We start from the raw sequence: 13,802 nt of genomic DNA, 5'->3' as shown, positions 1-13,802 counted from the left end.
ATGTGGTGCAAAGTCAAGTGGCACACCATCACGTTCCATCACATCATTTTCAAACTCATCCCGCTTGGACTGCACATCATTTCTACAATTCACAACACGTGATAAGATTATTTTTTACGACTCCAGCGGTAATCCCAATAAAACCGTTTGGTGCTTTATCGATCACTTCACTCGCCCTTTATTATTTTTCTCATTTTTTCCTAATCGCTAATGTCTGCGTTCGTTTAGGGAGTTTCCATGAATGCTTACAGGAAAGTCGCACTCGTATAAATTTTTGGCTTACCGAGGCTGCTTGTGGTGCACGTTCAGATAAAGGTGCGTAAATCCTTCGGGGATTTTTCCACAGGTAAAAAAAAGATAAATGTTAATTGGAAAAGCAGGCACAGGCAAGATGGCGCTTTCCATGACAGTGTTCCATTTGTTGCCGATTAAAAGGATTTGTGTGGCGGAGGTCTGGACTATAACGAGTCGCGCAAACTTGACCTTGGGGTGCACCGCTGGGTTTTTGGGTTATTAGCTAAATTTAATGTATTTATTTTATCATCATTAATTGAGGCCAAAAGCAGAAACGGCTGCCTTCCACCCATGCTAATGTCTGTTAGCATGTCTATAGCATTTCACACGTTAGCATTAGGCTAGCAGACTTGTTTTACGGTTTGCTTGAACGTTTGGCTGTTTAGCTACCCAATGTTTAGTCCTCTTTAAAAGTCCATTTAACTTCACCTGGGGGTGACAAATAGCTTGAAGCGAGCACGCTGGGCCTCTTCTTTGTTTGAGCTCTTTGTGACTTCCTCAAAGCGATGCTACACAAAAGTGTCCCTTTAGCTACGTTGAATGCGGCCTCTATGCGCCCGTGTTATTTCTGCGGAGCTCGGAATGGTCAAGAACGTCTATTTCGGTGCCATTTCCAGTGGCGGTCAACAAGCAGAGCGCAGAATAACAGTTTGAGCTCCTTGCATGTTGGAGTAAACCACCTCGTTCAGCGTTACATCACAAAAGCTGAATTCATGCTAAGCTGCTCTCTTGGCGCTCTATTTTCAAGCGCAATCTCCCTTGGCTTCCTCTCACACGTCATCCCTCATTGAAAGCCATTTTGTCTGGCCTGCTTCAAGCGCTCCCTTCCCGCCTGCTCATTTTTCACTTTGCGCCAATCTATCTATCTCTCGCTCTCTATTTATCCCCCTGACTCCGCTGTCAGGTAAATGAAGGCCCTCCGAGGCCAATGTGGCGAGCGCGGCCGCTGCCTTGTGTCACCGCAGCTTTAAATGCACAAAAAAATGAAGTGAGCACTCCAATGGAAACTAAGAAAACAAAACAAAGTTATGAAGAGCGCATTCTTGGGAATGTCTCAGCTTTAGGTTTTGAACCGCCCACATTTGGTCAAGATCCAAGCAAGTCGAGCTGATTTTTCTCTTCTATTTAAATTTTGCTGATGTGCTCCAAAATGATCTTTCCTGTTCCGTTTACAGCAATTTTAGGAGGGCCTTCCTTCACATCCCTGCTCCAGTAGGACAGTGGTCTTCAACCGTATTTGCGCCATGGACCGGTTACGTGTCAGAAATCGGCCTTTATAACAAATATCAAAATAAAACTCACCTTTATGTTGAAATAGTGGAAGCTTGTTTCTCTCTTAGCATTACGGTTAGCCATTAAGAACGATGGTGTACTCACCTTTGTTGATGTGGTGACCTTCAGTAATTGCTTCTGTCCTTCTTGTTCACGTTTTTTTCTTTCCAAAAATTCGAAAGGTGTGTCTTTTAGTGCAGGATGCTTGGTCTCCATGGGCCGAAGCAGTTTTGAAGGCTTCAATGCCTCCTTAGCTAGGCAGAGTGGGCTGAAGGTGTCAGTCACCTGTGTCGATAAATTCATATTTTAAGTAGGACTCCAGAAATGTTCTTTTAAACGCAGCTTACCTTTACTTAGAAGTCGTAGCCTCTTCTTCTTGTTTTTTTTTCCCCGTTCCAAACATCTCTCTTTCTTGCTCATTTTTGCTAGTTTCGCGGGCTCGACCGGGGTGACGTCACATGACCGAGGCGAGCGTCAAGAGACATAGATGCACCGACGGATGTAATTAGGAGAGGATCACCAATTTTTTCTATTTTTCAAAATAAATTCTTACTCATTTTGGCTAGCTTTACGGGCTCGACTGGGGAAACATGTCACGTGACCGGGACGAGCGTCTTCACCTCGTTGAAAAAAAAAAAAAAAGATTTTATTATTATTTTATATTTTTCTGTGCGGCTTGGCGGCCCGGTACCAAGTGACACACAGACCGGTACCGGTCCGCGGCCTGGTGGTTGGGGACCTCTATTCTAGCCAAAGGGGACCATCCAGTCTGCTACAAATGTCAAAATGAATGTGATTGTGCTTCAGGAGGTAAACACGCGCCCTCTGGTGGACATTTGCTGCACATGCAGGGTGCAGCCCTCACAGCAGACAGACACCAAAGCCTTTTGATGATCAAACGCAAATTATTAGAAAAACACCATAAAGTTTTGGGCCGCCCTCCCTGCGCAAGGCTTTAAAGTGGTTTGTATTTCCATGTGAACGCGAAAAGCAAACTACAACTGGCGAGCCTCGATGACACAGAGAACTATCGAGGGACAACATGAAAATTAGTAGCTCCTGACGGGCGTCCTATATTTTTCTCTCGGCATATACAACAATTAGCTCCATATATCTGCAGTATATGTGTGTGTGCTACGCAAAGGCCGCGCTTAGTAATCGCCAGCTGTGTATTTTAGGTGCCAGCAGCCGCACAAAGACGAGCGAGGCCTTGTGGCCGAGAGCGCGGCGTTGGTCCCGCTAAAGGCGACCTTAATGACAGGCTTGTCTAAAGCTGGAGTCTGAGGAGCAAGCCTCTGGACGCTCTTGTTTATCTGCGCCTGCCTGGATCTCCTCAATGGACATTTCAAAGGCCAAAAAGGGGCAACTGGATCTTTGTTTATTTGTTTGTGGCCGGTTAGGAAGCCGCAATGTACAAATTACTGTACGCAAAATAGAATTTTCAGGTAAGAGAATTCAAATAATTTAATTAATTAAAATAATTTGAATAATTTATCATTTAAATAATCAAATATTTTAAATAATTTAGATCATTTTACTAAACACAATATTCTGAGGGCTCTTAAAACATTGAATTGCTTGACAAAATGTTTGGCAAAAATGGAGGTAGCCCACTCATGGGTTGATTATCAAATTGATGACATTGTCCATAATTGAATGGAAAGTCAAATCTTGAATGTCATATGCACGCTCCGCTTTGAATGAGGCCTTTTTATCCCAAAGCTCATTAATATCGTCGTTGGAGTCACACCTCGCTATACGCGCTCGTTGAACGCGCTCGCTGAACTTCCTGCAGGAATCCAAACAGGTCGCAAGGAGACACACGCACTTTTGAGAATGAGAACAGCGGACCTGTGTGAGGGCCAGGAGCTCGGCCCCACCAAGGGGGACTTACTGAGGCCCCCGTTTGGCTGGCGCGTCCATCAAAAGGCTTCATTTAAGCGCCACATGAAAGTGCGGCCTTTTCACGCCAAAGTCACGCTGTTGACTCGCTCGTCTGTTTACGAGGCGAAAAGCGCCTTCTGTGCCCCGCCGCTATCGATGGACGCCATTAAGCCCTCGCCCCGTGTCATGGAAAGAAAATCGGAATTGCACGTTGGCAAAAGGGAAGAACCCTTGAAAATAGAAACCTACCTCTGAACTGGACAGCTGCAAAAGTGCCCGCTCATGCAAATATTTCGAGTGGCACTTACATAACAGCTTCGGGAGGTCAGAGAGCAGCGTTGTGGACACGCACACGCTTGCGAAAGGAGGGGAGAGGAAGCCCGGAGCGCTCGCAGGACACGCACAAGCATTCACAGCGCTAACTTGGAAGCTAACGTGCATGTTTTGGGGACGGGAGACCAAAAGCCACGCAAGCACGCACCAGTCTCACAATGAACCGAGCGAGCCACCTGGCTCCCTTGATGCTCTTCCAAGATGTAATTAAAAGATGCACACATGGTCTGTCTGGATTTTTTTTTTTGTTTTACTCTTGCTTTAGAAGAGTAAGTCTGTCTTCAAATGTCAACCACAGAAGACATGAGAGCAGACAAGTGGCCCGATTGAAAGCACACAGTGACGGCCACATCAAACAGCCTCAGCTCACGTCAATCTTAAAAAGCTCGCAGGACCATTTGGGGAAAAAGGTCATCTATGTGCAACTTCCCTGATTTCCTCTCGAGCACCAAGCACCAGTGGAGTTCTGAAAAAGAAACGTCTGCAACGGGCTGTTTGTGTTTAGAAAATACACATCATGGCTTTTTAAATCTAGCGTAAAATTTCTATCAAGCCGAATAGAGCCTCCATTTTGCCGTGAAGATATAATTTTCCACGTCCACAGAGATCCCGTTATAAAGACTAGATTGCAGGATCGCTCGTGCCAAGGTCAGCACCATAAATCCGCCACCGGAGCGCCCCCGTTGGATATCTACCGCAACCGCGCCCCTCCGTACATGATCAGGTGCTAGTTTGATGGTTTGATGGAGGGATGCGTTTTTGTAATAACTGTCATTACACGGCAAAGGCCGCTCGATAAACACACACGCAGGCGCTGGCTATTGTGTGTCATTGTCACATATTTCTTTTTGGTAGACCACCTGGTCATGTGACACTCCAGAGTAACAATGGTTGTGCAAATTGGTTCCAATATGGGGGCCGATCCCTTCCAGTAAGTGGATGTTTGGAGAAGTTAGGGGGTGAAAATAGATGCCGGAACTTTACTGCTGTACATCAAGTTGTTGGGACGATGATACTGATTATTTTTTGTAGTACGAAACCACCACTGTCCCCCCCCACCCACACACACACACACACACGTGCTAGTGTTAAGTTATTCTATCAAACGTCTGCTAGCTTCGTGCTAACGCATACTGTGAAAACCATAAAAACGTGCACTGTAGATTGTCGTCCAGCAGTTGGAGTCTAACCGTGCTCTCTCGTGTCATTTCCCGAACGCGTGCATCTGTCTGACTTCCTGTCACTGCTGGCACATGCTAATATTTTTTGCATTGGCCTGCGGGGCAGGGATGATTGACCCCGATGAGATGGTTAGCAGATGTGTCCATCATGCGAGAGTTAAAAAGTAGACGCTGCGTAGCCGCAGCGGGGACGAGTCTTTAATAATAACATGAGAGGTTGCCCCGTTATGGCTTTGATCAATCGCTGCTGAGGGACGGGTGGAGTCTGCTGGACCTTGGAAGGACCAGAAACTGGACAGAGCTTTATGCCACACTCAACAAACACTGTGTCCCACTCATCTATGCGCCTCTACTCTGTCTAGTGTGTTCAAAGGTTCTAAGTTGTAGTCAAAAGATGTCCTGCACGTTAAAGAAGAAATTATTGGGATAGGTGCAGCACCAAATGTCACCAGCAGAGGTCACAATGATAGGTTTTAGATTTGAATCTGTCGATAGAAGGCATTTCATTTAGCCGGCGCGAGTATTCGCCCCAAGTAGTAAGACTTCGGGGTGAGGAGAACGTGAAAGAAAATATCCGTTGAAATTATTCTAAGTGCAAAAAACCTTCTCCCAGAATCATGTTGGGTCACTTGGAGTCGTTTGCGCGCAATGTGAGACTGTGTGGGTGGAGTCAAAGGGTTAGTTCAGCCTCTCACCCCTCCTCATTGGCGCTCCGCAGCCAGGGGAAGTGATTCATGCTTTTTCCAGTAGGTGGCGATAAATCCAAACGCTACCTCTGGCTTTGAACAAGAAAACGACCATCCCTGTCTTCGAATAGGTCCTCAGTTGGCTTTTAAATAGTCAGTACACGCAGCAACTCATCATTCATCTTGATCGGTTGAAGCTGAAAATATATAACCATGTCTGGCAGAGGAAAGGGCGGTAAAGGTTTGGGCAAAGGTGGCGCTAAGCGTCATCGCAAAGTCCTTCGTGACAACATCCAGGGTATCACTAAGCCCGCCATTCGCCGCCTTGCTCGCCGCGGTGGAGTCAAGCGTATCTCCGGACTCATCTATGAGGAAACTCGTGGTGTGCTTAAAGTCTTCCTGGAGAATGTCATTCGTGACGCCGTGACCTACACCGAGCACGCCAAGAGGAAGACCGTCACCGCCATGGATGTGGTCTACGCCCTCAAGAGGCAGGGGCGCACTCTGTACGGCTTCGGCGGCTGAAATGACCAATTGATCTACGCTTGCGCTAACAAAACGGTCCTTTTAAGGGCCACTCAAATGTTCTGCAAGGGATTCTCATTCCATGATACAATTTTATTGACGCCATCCGCCTTAGTTGGGGATGCTTGATTCAAATGTTCACAATGAAACGTCTATGATGGCTACTTTTTGCTTTGACGCAAGGCCAACAATACACGCTGCTCTTTTAATTTGCAATTAACAAGTCTGATTTCTGTAATAAACAAGATCAATAATTATGCATTCGCATGTTTTCCCCGCCGTGAGAGTAGGTGCTATCTATGACAACTTTTAGGTATTGTCTTCTATGAATTTATTTTTAACGTCATTTGAATCGTGGGCTTGACATTTCAAACAAAGGACTTGAGCAAATGATTGAGAATAGCCCCCATTGATTTACACAAAGCCCCTTACTGTGACGTAAGGTCCAGATTCTTTCGGCCAATCAGAAACTGGCGCTAGCACAGTGTAATTTCCATTTCAGTTTCTATAAGTACTCTAGTTGCGTCACCGTCCAGCTCATCTGACCATTGCTGAGTCTAGAAGACCACAATGCCTGAACCCGCGAAGTCTGCGCCCAAGAAGGGCTCCAAGAAAGCCGTCACAAAGTCCACCGCCAAGCCTGGCAAGAAGAGAAGGAAGGGAAGGAAAGAGAGCTATGCCATCTACGTGTACAAGGTCCTGAAGCAGGTCCACCCCGACACCGGCATCTCTTCTAAAGCCATGAGCATCATGAACTCATTCGTCAACGACATCTTCGAGCGCATCGCCTCCGAGGCCTCCCGCCTGGCTCACTACAACAAGCGCTCTACCATCACGTCTAGGGAGATTCAGACCGCCGTGCGCCTTCTGCTGCCCGGTGAGCTGGCCAAGCACGCAGTATCCGAGGGTACCAAGGCTGTCACTAAATACACCAGCTCCAAGTAAACGCGAGGTCGCAAAGCCCCAAACCAACGGTTCTTTTAAGAGCCACCTACTTCTCTCCAAAGAGTTTACCCCCATGTATGTTCATGAATTAGGATTTCTCACATGAAGCAAATTATCTGAGATTAGTCTCAGTGTTAAGCATTGTTGAATAAGTAGGTGATGGCGTGAGAATAAAATTTAATTGTCCAGGATGTGCCTTAATTTACTTAATCATGAAATTGCAAACAATCGGCTTGAGTAGTGTCACTATTTTCTCAATGGAACATCTGATCAATTTCAGGTGAACACTAATCACTTGAACCAGTTTTCTTATGACAGGAAAAACACTCAATCTGCCTTCAAAATAATTCGAATCGGACCAAAAAATACATTAATACATATACCTAAGAGTACAAGACGTATTCAATGATTGAAAGCAAAAGCAACATTTTAATTAGGGTCTACCAACAAAGAGTTTTGCTTGAAACAAGATTAATCTCCTCAACTAACCAGCATTTCTCTCTCTGTAAATAAACCATCTTTGGTCATATTAATGATTTAAAATCAAGGGAAATAGTATTCACAAAAGAAATGAGAATGGAGACATAACTGATATAGTTAGCACATAATCACAGCCACAAATATAAAAAAAGTTTTCTTTTTAACCAAATGTACACAGATATGCACATCAAGCACTCAGCAATGTTATGATGGCCAAGCCCATTGCTCTCCTCGAGTCCATTCTAGCAATATGCGTGTTTTTTAAATTCTTTGCTCTTGGATATGTGAATGAGTAAAACAGAAAATACGAGTATGATGAAAACTTGAAATATTGTTTTGACGCAAAATGTTTTTGAAGCACTCACAATGAGCAGTGCACGAGAAACTTTGGTGTGTTTGCTGCCATCACAAAAACGTTGTCTTGCTCCGAAATGATGGTCGCAACATGCCCGTTTGACATTTGGATGCATAGACTAAAGTGTTTTGTCACCTCTCATACACATTTGAATGCTCTGTGAGCAATTTTCGGTCTTTTAGACGTTTTACAAGTGAGTAAAATCATCCAGCCTCGTCGCTCGCGCCAACGAAGACATGCCGTTTGGAGGCTCGGCAAAGGAACCGGAGCAATTCAGCCAGCTGCAAACCACTTCAATGTGAAAATATACTTCTTTTCTATCACTTAGAATCAGATTGGGTGTTCTGAAACATATTTAGTGCGATTTTTCGGGGTTTAAAGAGCGGACAGAAAACACAAGTCAACGCGCTTTGACCGCAAACGCACTGCTTGACTCTCCACGGTTCTCATGGTTGAGTCTCTACGGTTCTCATGTGGCGCTTAAGTACTGCCTCTCCCCCTGCATGGGTCATTGTCAGTTTATCTGAATTGAATCGAAATGGCAGAAGTCCCACCAGCTCCAGCCGCTCCGGCGAAAAGCGCCGCTAAAAAAAAGGCTCCTTCTAAGCCTAAATCGCCCGGACCGAGCGCCAGTGAGCTCATCATCGAAGCTGTGTCAGCGTCCAAAGAGCGCAATGGCGTCTCCCTGGCCGGACTCAAGAAGTACATGCTCTCCAAGGGTTACGACGTGGAGAAGAACAAGGCTCGCCTGAAGACTGTCATCAAGGGGATGGTGGTAAGGGGAACTTTGATCCAGACCAAGGGTACCGGCGCTTCCGGCTCCTTCAAGATGAGCAAGAAGGTAGATACCAAGACAACAAAAGCGCCCGCTAAGCCGAAGAAGACTCCCGTCAAAGTCAAGAAAGCCCCGGTGAAGAAGCCCGCGTCAAGCAAGAAGCCTAAAGCCACTGCAGCGAAGGCTGTTACCAAGAAGGCAACTAAAAAGTCCGCGTCGCCTAAGAAGGCCAAGAAGCCCGTCAAGCCCGCCAAGAAACCTGCCGCGTCACCCAGAAAAGCCCCTGCAGCTAAGAAGGTTGTCGTCGCTAAGAAGTCTCCTGCCAAGAAGGCCAGTAAGCCCAGAACGGTCAAGAAGACTGTCACTAAGAAGAAGTGAATCAGCTCTGCGTCACACAAAAGGCTCTTTTAAGAGCCACCACATCTCCATTAATGAGTTTGAACGTTCCTATTTTCAAGCACTACAACATAACATTTTGCAATTTAATTGACTTCTTACATCACTACACATTTAATGTTATGTTTAACTTATTACTTTTACCCTGATCAAGGGTCAAGTTTATTTGTATAGCCCTAAATCACAAGCAGTCTCAAAGGGCTTCACATAGACAAACAAAATGACAATTATTCTCAAATGTCATTAAATTTATGTAGGAAGTCACTTCAATTAAGTTTGCTTTTGAAACTTGGCATTATTTTATAATGTTTACTGGTTTTCTTATCCTGTCTAATTTCCACTTCACGGACTGCAGCGTTTGTAAATACTTTACTTTTTAAGTGCTTAATAAAACCAAATATGTTTTTATATACTTTTGGGAATGACTGAATATTACATTTATGACAGTGTCACAGCGCCAGCTCAGTCTAATAACGACAGCTTTTAAAATCAAATATTTTTATTTCACTTCATCATTGTACACGGGATATTCTAAAACGTTCACGAGATTTCGTCGAAATATTCCAAAACAAACTACAAATATGAATCCTTCGAATTGTTTCGGGCGCCGTTGGTCAGTCGTACTCTGTGCTGATTGGTTCAATTCAAATATGTGGTCCAATGGTCAAGTAGCTTTTGGAGGCGACACTTCTCAAACGTACCAATCAGCGCTGTCTCGCCTGGATAAAATCCGCAGCTCGCAAAACGCTCTTCATTCTCACTTGTAGAAGACATACTCTAACGATGGCAAGAACCAAGCAGACCGCTCGTAAGTCCACCGGAGGCAAAGCTCCAAGGAAGCAGCTGGCCACTAAGGCAGCCCGCAAAAGTGCCCCTGCCACCGGCGGTGTCAAGAAACCTCACCGTTACAGGCCCGGCACCGTGGCCCTTCGCGAAATCCGCCGCTACCAGAAATCGACTGAGCTGCTGATCCGCAAACTGCCTTTCCAGCGCTTGGTTAGAGAGATCGCCCAGGACTTCAAGACCGACCTGCGTTTCCAGAGCTCAGCTGTCATGGCTCTGCAGGAGTCCAGCGAGGCTTATCTGGTGGGCCTGTTCGAGGACACCAACTTGTGCGCCATTCATGCCAAGCGGGTTACCATCATGCCCAAAGACATCCAGCTCGCCCGCCGTATCCGAGGCGAGAGAGCTTAAGCTTCATCAACACAACCACAACGGCTCTTTTAAGAGCCACCACATCGACAACTAAGAGTATCATTCCTCCATTAAGTCAGATAAAATAACAAAGATATCTCTTAAATTCCTTGCAATGCTTTTGGTTGAAATAAATGATCTAGAACAATTCATACATTTAAAAAAAACAACAACCAAGTTTGGTTCAAATCGGTCCCTCTAAAATATAACTTCAATTGTAATTTTAAAAAGTAATTAAATATATTTGCGTGTAATTGCAGGGTGGAGAAAATATTGCTTGGATCAATATCAAATTTCACCTGAAAGTGATCATATAATGATTACGTTGTATTCTTATCATTAAAAAAAAGTTTCAACCTGTTCAAGTATCTGTTCAATAAAACAGACATGAGAAAAGGGTAAGCTAAATATTAAGTTACTAGCAAATGGCACAGATTCCGTGAACTGAATGACCATTATAATGCAAAAGAGCAGAAAAAGGGATGGCTAACCGACCGATCGGTAGTTTCATTAAATGAGGAAATTGATTTATTTAAATTTTCAAGTTGACCATGTAAGAAATATTTGTCTCAATAGGGCAGACCCCGCCGAAACCCCCAAACTGACAAGACAACACAAAAGAGAGCGCGGCAAGTGCAGCTCTTTGCTGATTGGCCAACCATTTCCTCGCAGACGGTTGGCCAATCACTGAGCAGCAGCTCTGTGTATAAATACCCCTCAGCACATCACAACGAGTACATCTTCCACAGCTCGACAAACTCTCAAATCGCAATGTCTGGACGCGGCAAAACCGGCGGCAAGGCTAGGGCAAAGGCCAAGACACGCTCCTCCCGTGCCGGGCTTCAGTTCCCGGTGGGTCGTGTCCACAGGCTTCTCCGCAAAGGCAACTATGCTCAGCGCGTCGGGGCCGGCGCTCCCGTCTACCTGGCGGCCGTGCTCGAGTACTTGACTGCTGAAATTCTGGAGTTGGCTGGCAACGCCGCTCGCGACAACAAGAAGACCAGAATTATCCCCCGCCACCTGCAGCTCGCCGTCCGCAACGACGAGGAGCTCAACAAACTGCTCGGTGGCGTCACAATCGCTCAGGGCGGAGTGTTGCCTAACATCCAGGCTGTGCTCTTGCCCAAGAAGACTGAGAAGGCCGGCAAAGCCAAGTAAATTCAACGTCTTCCAGACCCCCAAAACGGCTCTTTTAAGAGCCAACCACTTCCAACTTAGAGGGTCTTATTCCAACATTTGAAAACTGTCTCGTAATAAAATCAGCTAGTATTAACCACTGGCAAATTTCCAAAGAGCCAGTGTTAGAAGATCAAAAATTCGTGTTATGAAAAAGCACATACTCAATTCATTAATTTCTACTGTGACACAATTTAATAATAGTATGTCAAATGTATGAGGCCCTTCCCCATAAACATACTGAAATTATACTTTATTACAACGTAACTTTACTTGAGCAGTAGTTATTAAGTGTACCGCCATCTACATCCTACCACTACACATTGATAATCTGAGATTATATTATAAAATTTTTGTAACAGCAAATGCTGCTTTTAAATGCAGTTCCATTAAAACTGATATCTATCTATCTATCTATCTATCTATCTATCTATCTATCTATCTATCTATCTGATGAAGTTACGTTAAAATAAGACTACGATTGTTTTTTGCCACTAAAAGTGAAAGTTGACTCATGTTCAGGGCTTTTGTGTGACGTTGTTTGGCAAATGGATCAAGTCCTCTTTTAGGTCCGCGGTTTTGCAATAAGAATGCCTGCTCGTCCTTACTCGTTAACATTCTAACAGTTCATCGTTTACTCAACTCAGTTTGATTGAAGAAAAAAAAAAAAATGTCTGGCCGCGGAAAGGGGGGTAAAGGACTCGGTAAGGGAGGCGCCAAGCGTCATCGCAAGGTTTTGCGTGACAACATCCAGGGCATTACAAAGCCCGCTATCCGCCGTCTGGCCCGCCGTGGTGGAGTAAAGCGCATTTCTGGTCTGATCTACGAAGAAACCCGTGGTGTGCTGAAGGTATTTTTGGAGAACGTCATCCGCGACGCTGTTACCTACACTGAACACGCCAAAAGGAAGACGGTCACCGCAATGGACGTGGTTTACGCCCTCAAGAGGCAGGGCCGCACTCTCTACGGCTTTGGCGGCTAAATTCAAAATCATCTGCCATCCAAAAGGTCCTTTTAAGGGCCACACACCTCTACTCAAACGAGTATACATTTCAACTGTTAAATTACACAAATAATCTTGATTGTAATTAGTTCACAAACAAAAAATGTGTACACATTAGAAATTAATATTCTATATCGCATTTAAGTGACAGGAAGTAGAAATATTGATCGTACATACCCTGAAGATGGAATCCAAACGGAGGTTTTTCCTGTTGCCAAGTCAACCATTTTCAAACCGATGAAAACCTTATTAATGAAAAGTTACAATTACATTAATGACAGACAAGACACCTATTCATTAAATTACATATTTTAAATTACTGTAGTAAGAACACAAAGCAAAACCAAACCTGTCTATTAAAATTTCAATAGTAACAACAAGCACCCAAAGGGACTTGAGCATTTTATTGTCTAATCTGTTTCGGATTCCAATAAATTACTACCGTCACAATTTAATTTCATTTAGAATGCTAATCACATTTTATCACAGTGATATTTACACAAATTGTGATTAACTTAGCATGTAATAGACAATGGACTGCTTGGATATGAAGTTACCAAAATACATTTCAATTCATTTATCCTAAAACAAATGCGCTCAAATTGTCAACTCCCCATATTTTATACGAAAAAAAATATTCCCAGTCAAATTTAGTGAAGACGAAATAATTACCACCGGAAGTGAAACAGGTCGCAATTCAACCGACTTTTCACTAAATTAGCGTCAACACAAGCAATTTATTTAAACGTAAAGAATGTTTGTCTGAAGTCTTACCCGTTGCCTCTCTATTTTCATGTTTGTATTTGATATTATCTTGGCGTGCACATTAAACTACACACAAGAGGGTAGTGTCCATTTTAGGCGTCCATTTTGCCCGCCGGTCGCTGTCAGCTACTTGATTTTATTTAATCAATTGCACCTGCGACGTGCAGGGTTATGACGAGTTGGAGTTTGTTCTTCCGGTTTCTTGACCTCTTCGGACATGTTTGTAGTTTTATATCCGGTCACTTGGAGCTCTTCGGACATGTTTGTAGTTTTATATCCGGTCACTTGGAGCTCTTCGGACATTTTTGTAGTTTTATATTGACCGAAATCGTCCGAGTTGTGTTCAGCACAGCAGATTTGTCAAATACGTTTTGACGATATTGTTGGCTATTATATTTTTTTGTGGCTTACAATGTTTTAATTTTACAAATGATTAATTTATATTGATGATCACAATTAAAATGTGTTTTTGGTGCCGACTCCCTCTACTGGGAGTGTCAAGTTCATTTTTGTACATGAACACACAATATTAAAGCCA

At 44.2% G+C, this 13,802-nt stretch overlaps 5 protein-coding genes and 1 pseudogene across 5 annotated transcripts; all 6 read left to right on the top strand.

Annotated features, from left to right (window-relative positions):
* Positions 1-5,749: 5,749 nt before the first annotated feature.
* LOC148389353 (histone H4) lies at positions 5,750-6,384 on the top strand. The gene has a single exon (XM_088391739.1). It carries the CDS (start codon positions 5,864-5,866, stop codon positions 6,173-6,175), a length of 312 nt encoding a protein of 103 aa, XP_088247865.1. The 5' UTR covers positions 5,750-5,863; the 3' UTR covers positions 6,176-6,384.
* A 142-nt stretch (positions 6,385-6,526) lies between these two features.
* LOC148389352 (histone H2B-like) lies at positions 6,527-7,283 on the top strand. Its single transcript, XM_088391738.1, has one exon. It carries the CDS (start codon positions 6,746-6,748, stop codon positions 7,118-7,120), a length of 375 nt encoding a protein of 124 aa, XP_088247864.1. The 5' UTR covers positions 6,527-6,745; the 3' UTR covers positions 7,121-7,283.
* Positions 7,284-8,234: 951 nt separating this feature from the next.
* LOC148389351 (histone H1 pseudogene) lies at positions 8,235-9,538 on the top strand (annotated as a pseudogene).
* A 359-nt stretch (positions 9,539-9,897) lies between these two features.
* LOC148389350 (histone H3-like) lies at positions 9,898-10,415 on the top strand. The gene has a single exon (XM_088392615.1). It carries the CDS (start codon positions 9,910-9,912, stop codon positions 10,318-10,320), a length of 411 nt encoding a protein of 136 aa, XP_088248741.1. The 5' UTR covers positions 9,898-9,909; the 3' UTR covers positions 10,321-10,415.
* Positions 10,416-11,072: 657 nt separating this feature from the next.
* On the top strand, positions 11,073-11,542 carry LOC148389349 (histone H2A-like). The gene has a single exon (XM_088391734.1). The coding sequence runs from the start codon at positions 11,092-11,094 to the stop codon at positions 11,476-11,478; it is 387 nt and encodes a 128-aa protein (XP_088247860.1). The 5' UTR covers positions 11,073-11,091; the 3' UTR covers positions 11,479-11,542.
* A 585-nt stretch (positions 11,543-12,127) lies between these two features.
* LOC148389348 (histone H4) lies at positions 12,128-13,767 on the top strand. Its single transcript, XM_088391740.1, has one exon. It carries the CDS (start codon positions 12,167-12,169, stop codon positions 12,476-12,478), a length of 312 nt encoding a protein of 103 aa, XP_088247866.1. The 5' UTR covers positions 12,128-12,166; the 3' UTR covers positions 12,479-13,767.
* The last annotated feature ends 35 nt before the right edge of the window (positions 13,768-13,802 follow it).

The sequence above is a fragment of the Syngnathus floridae genome, chromosome 12, assembly GCF_059516105.1.
Source record: "Syngnathus floridae isolate MCC-2025c chromosome 12, RoL_Sflo_1.0, whole genome shotgun sequence".
Classification (NCBI taxonomy): Eukaryota; Metazoa; Chordata; class Actinopteri; order Syngnathiformes; family Syngnathidae; genus Syngnathus; species Syngnathus floridae.
The sequence above is the reverse complement of the archived record's forward strand: the minus strand, read 5'-3'. Positions and strand labels throughout refer to the sequence as shown.

What these genes read in the sequence shown, in the direction of transcription:
- LOC148389352 (XM_088391738.1), top strand. Translation starts at nt 6,746, where the DNA reads ATGCCTGAACCCGCGAAGTCTGCGCCCAAGAAGGGCTCCAAGAAAGCC.
- LOC148389350 (XM_088392615.1), top strand. Translation starts at nt 9,910, where the DNA reads ATGGCAAGAACCAAGCAGACCGCTCGTAAGTCCACCGGAGGCAAAGCT.
- LOC148389353 (XM_088391739.1), top strand. Translation starts at nt 5,864, where the DNA reads ATGTCTGGCAGAGGAAAGGGCGGTAAAGGTTTGGGCAAAGGTGGCGCT.
- LOC148389348 (XM_088391740.1), top strand. Translation starts at nt 12,167, where the DNA reads ATGTCTGGCCGCGGAAAGGGGGGTAAAGGACTCGGTAAGGGAGGCGCC.
- LOC148389349 (XM_088391734.1), top strand. Translation starts at nt 11,092, where the DNA reads ATGTCTGGACGCGGCAAAACCGGCGGCAAGGCTAGGGCAAAGGCCAAG.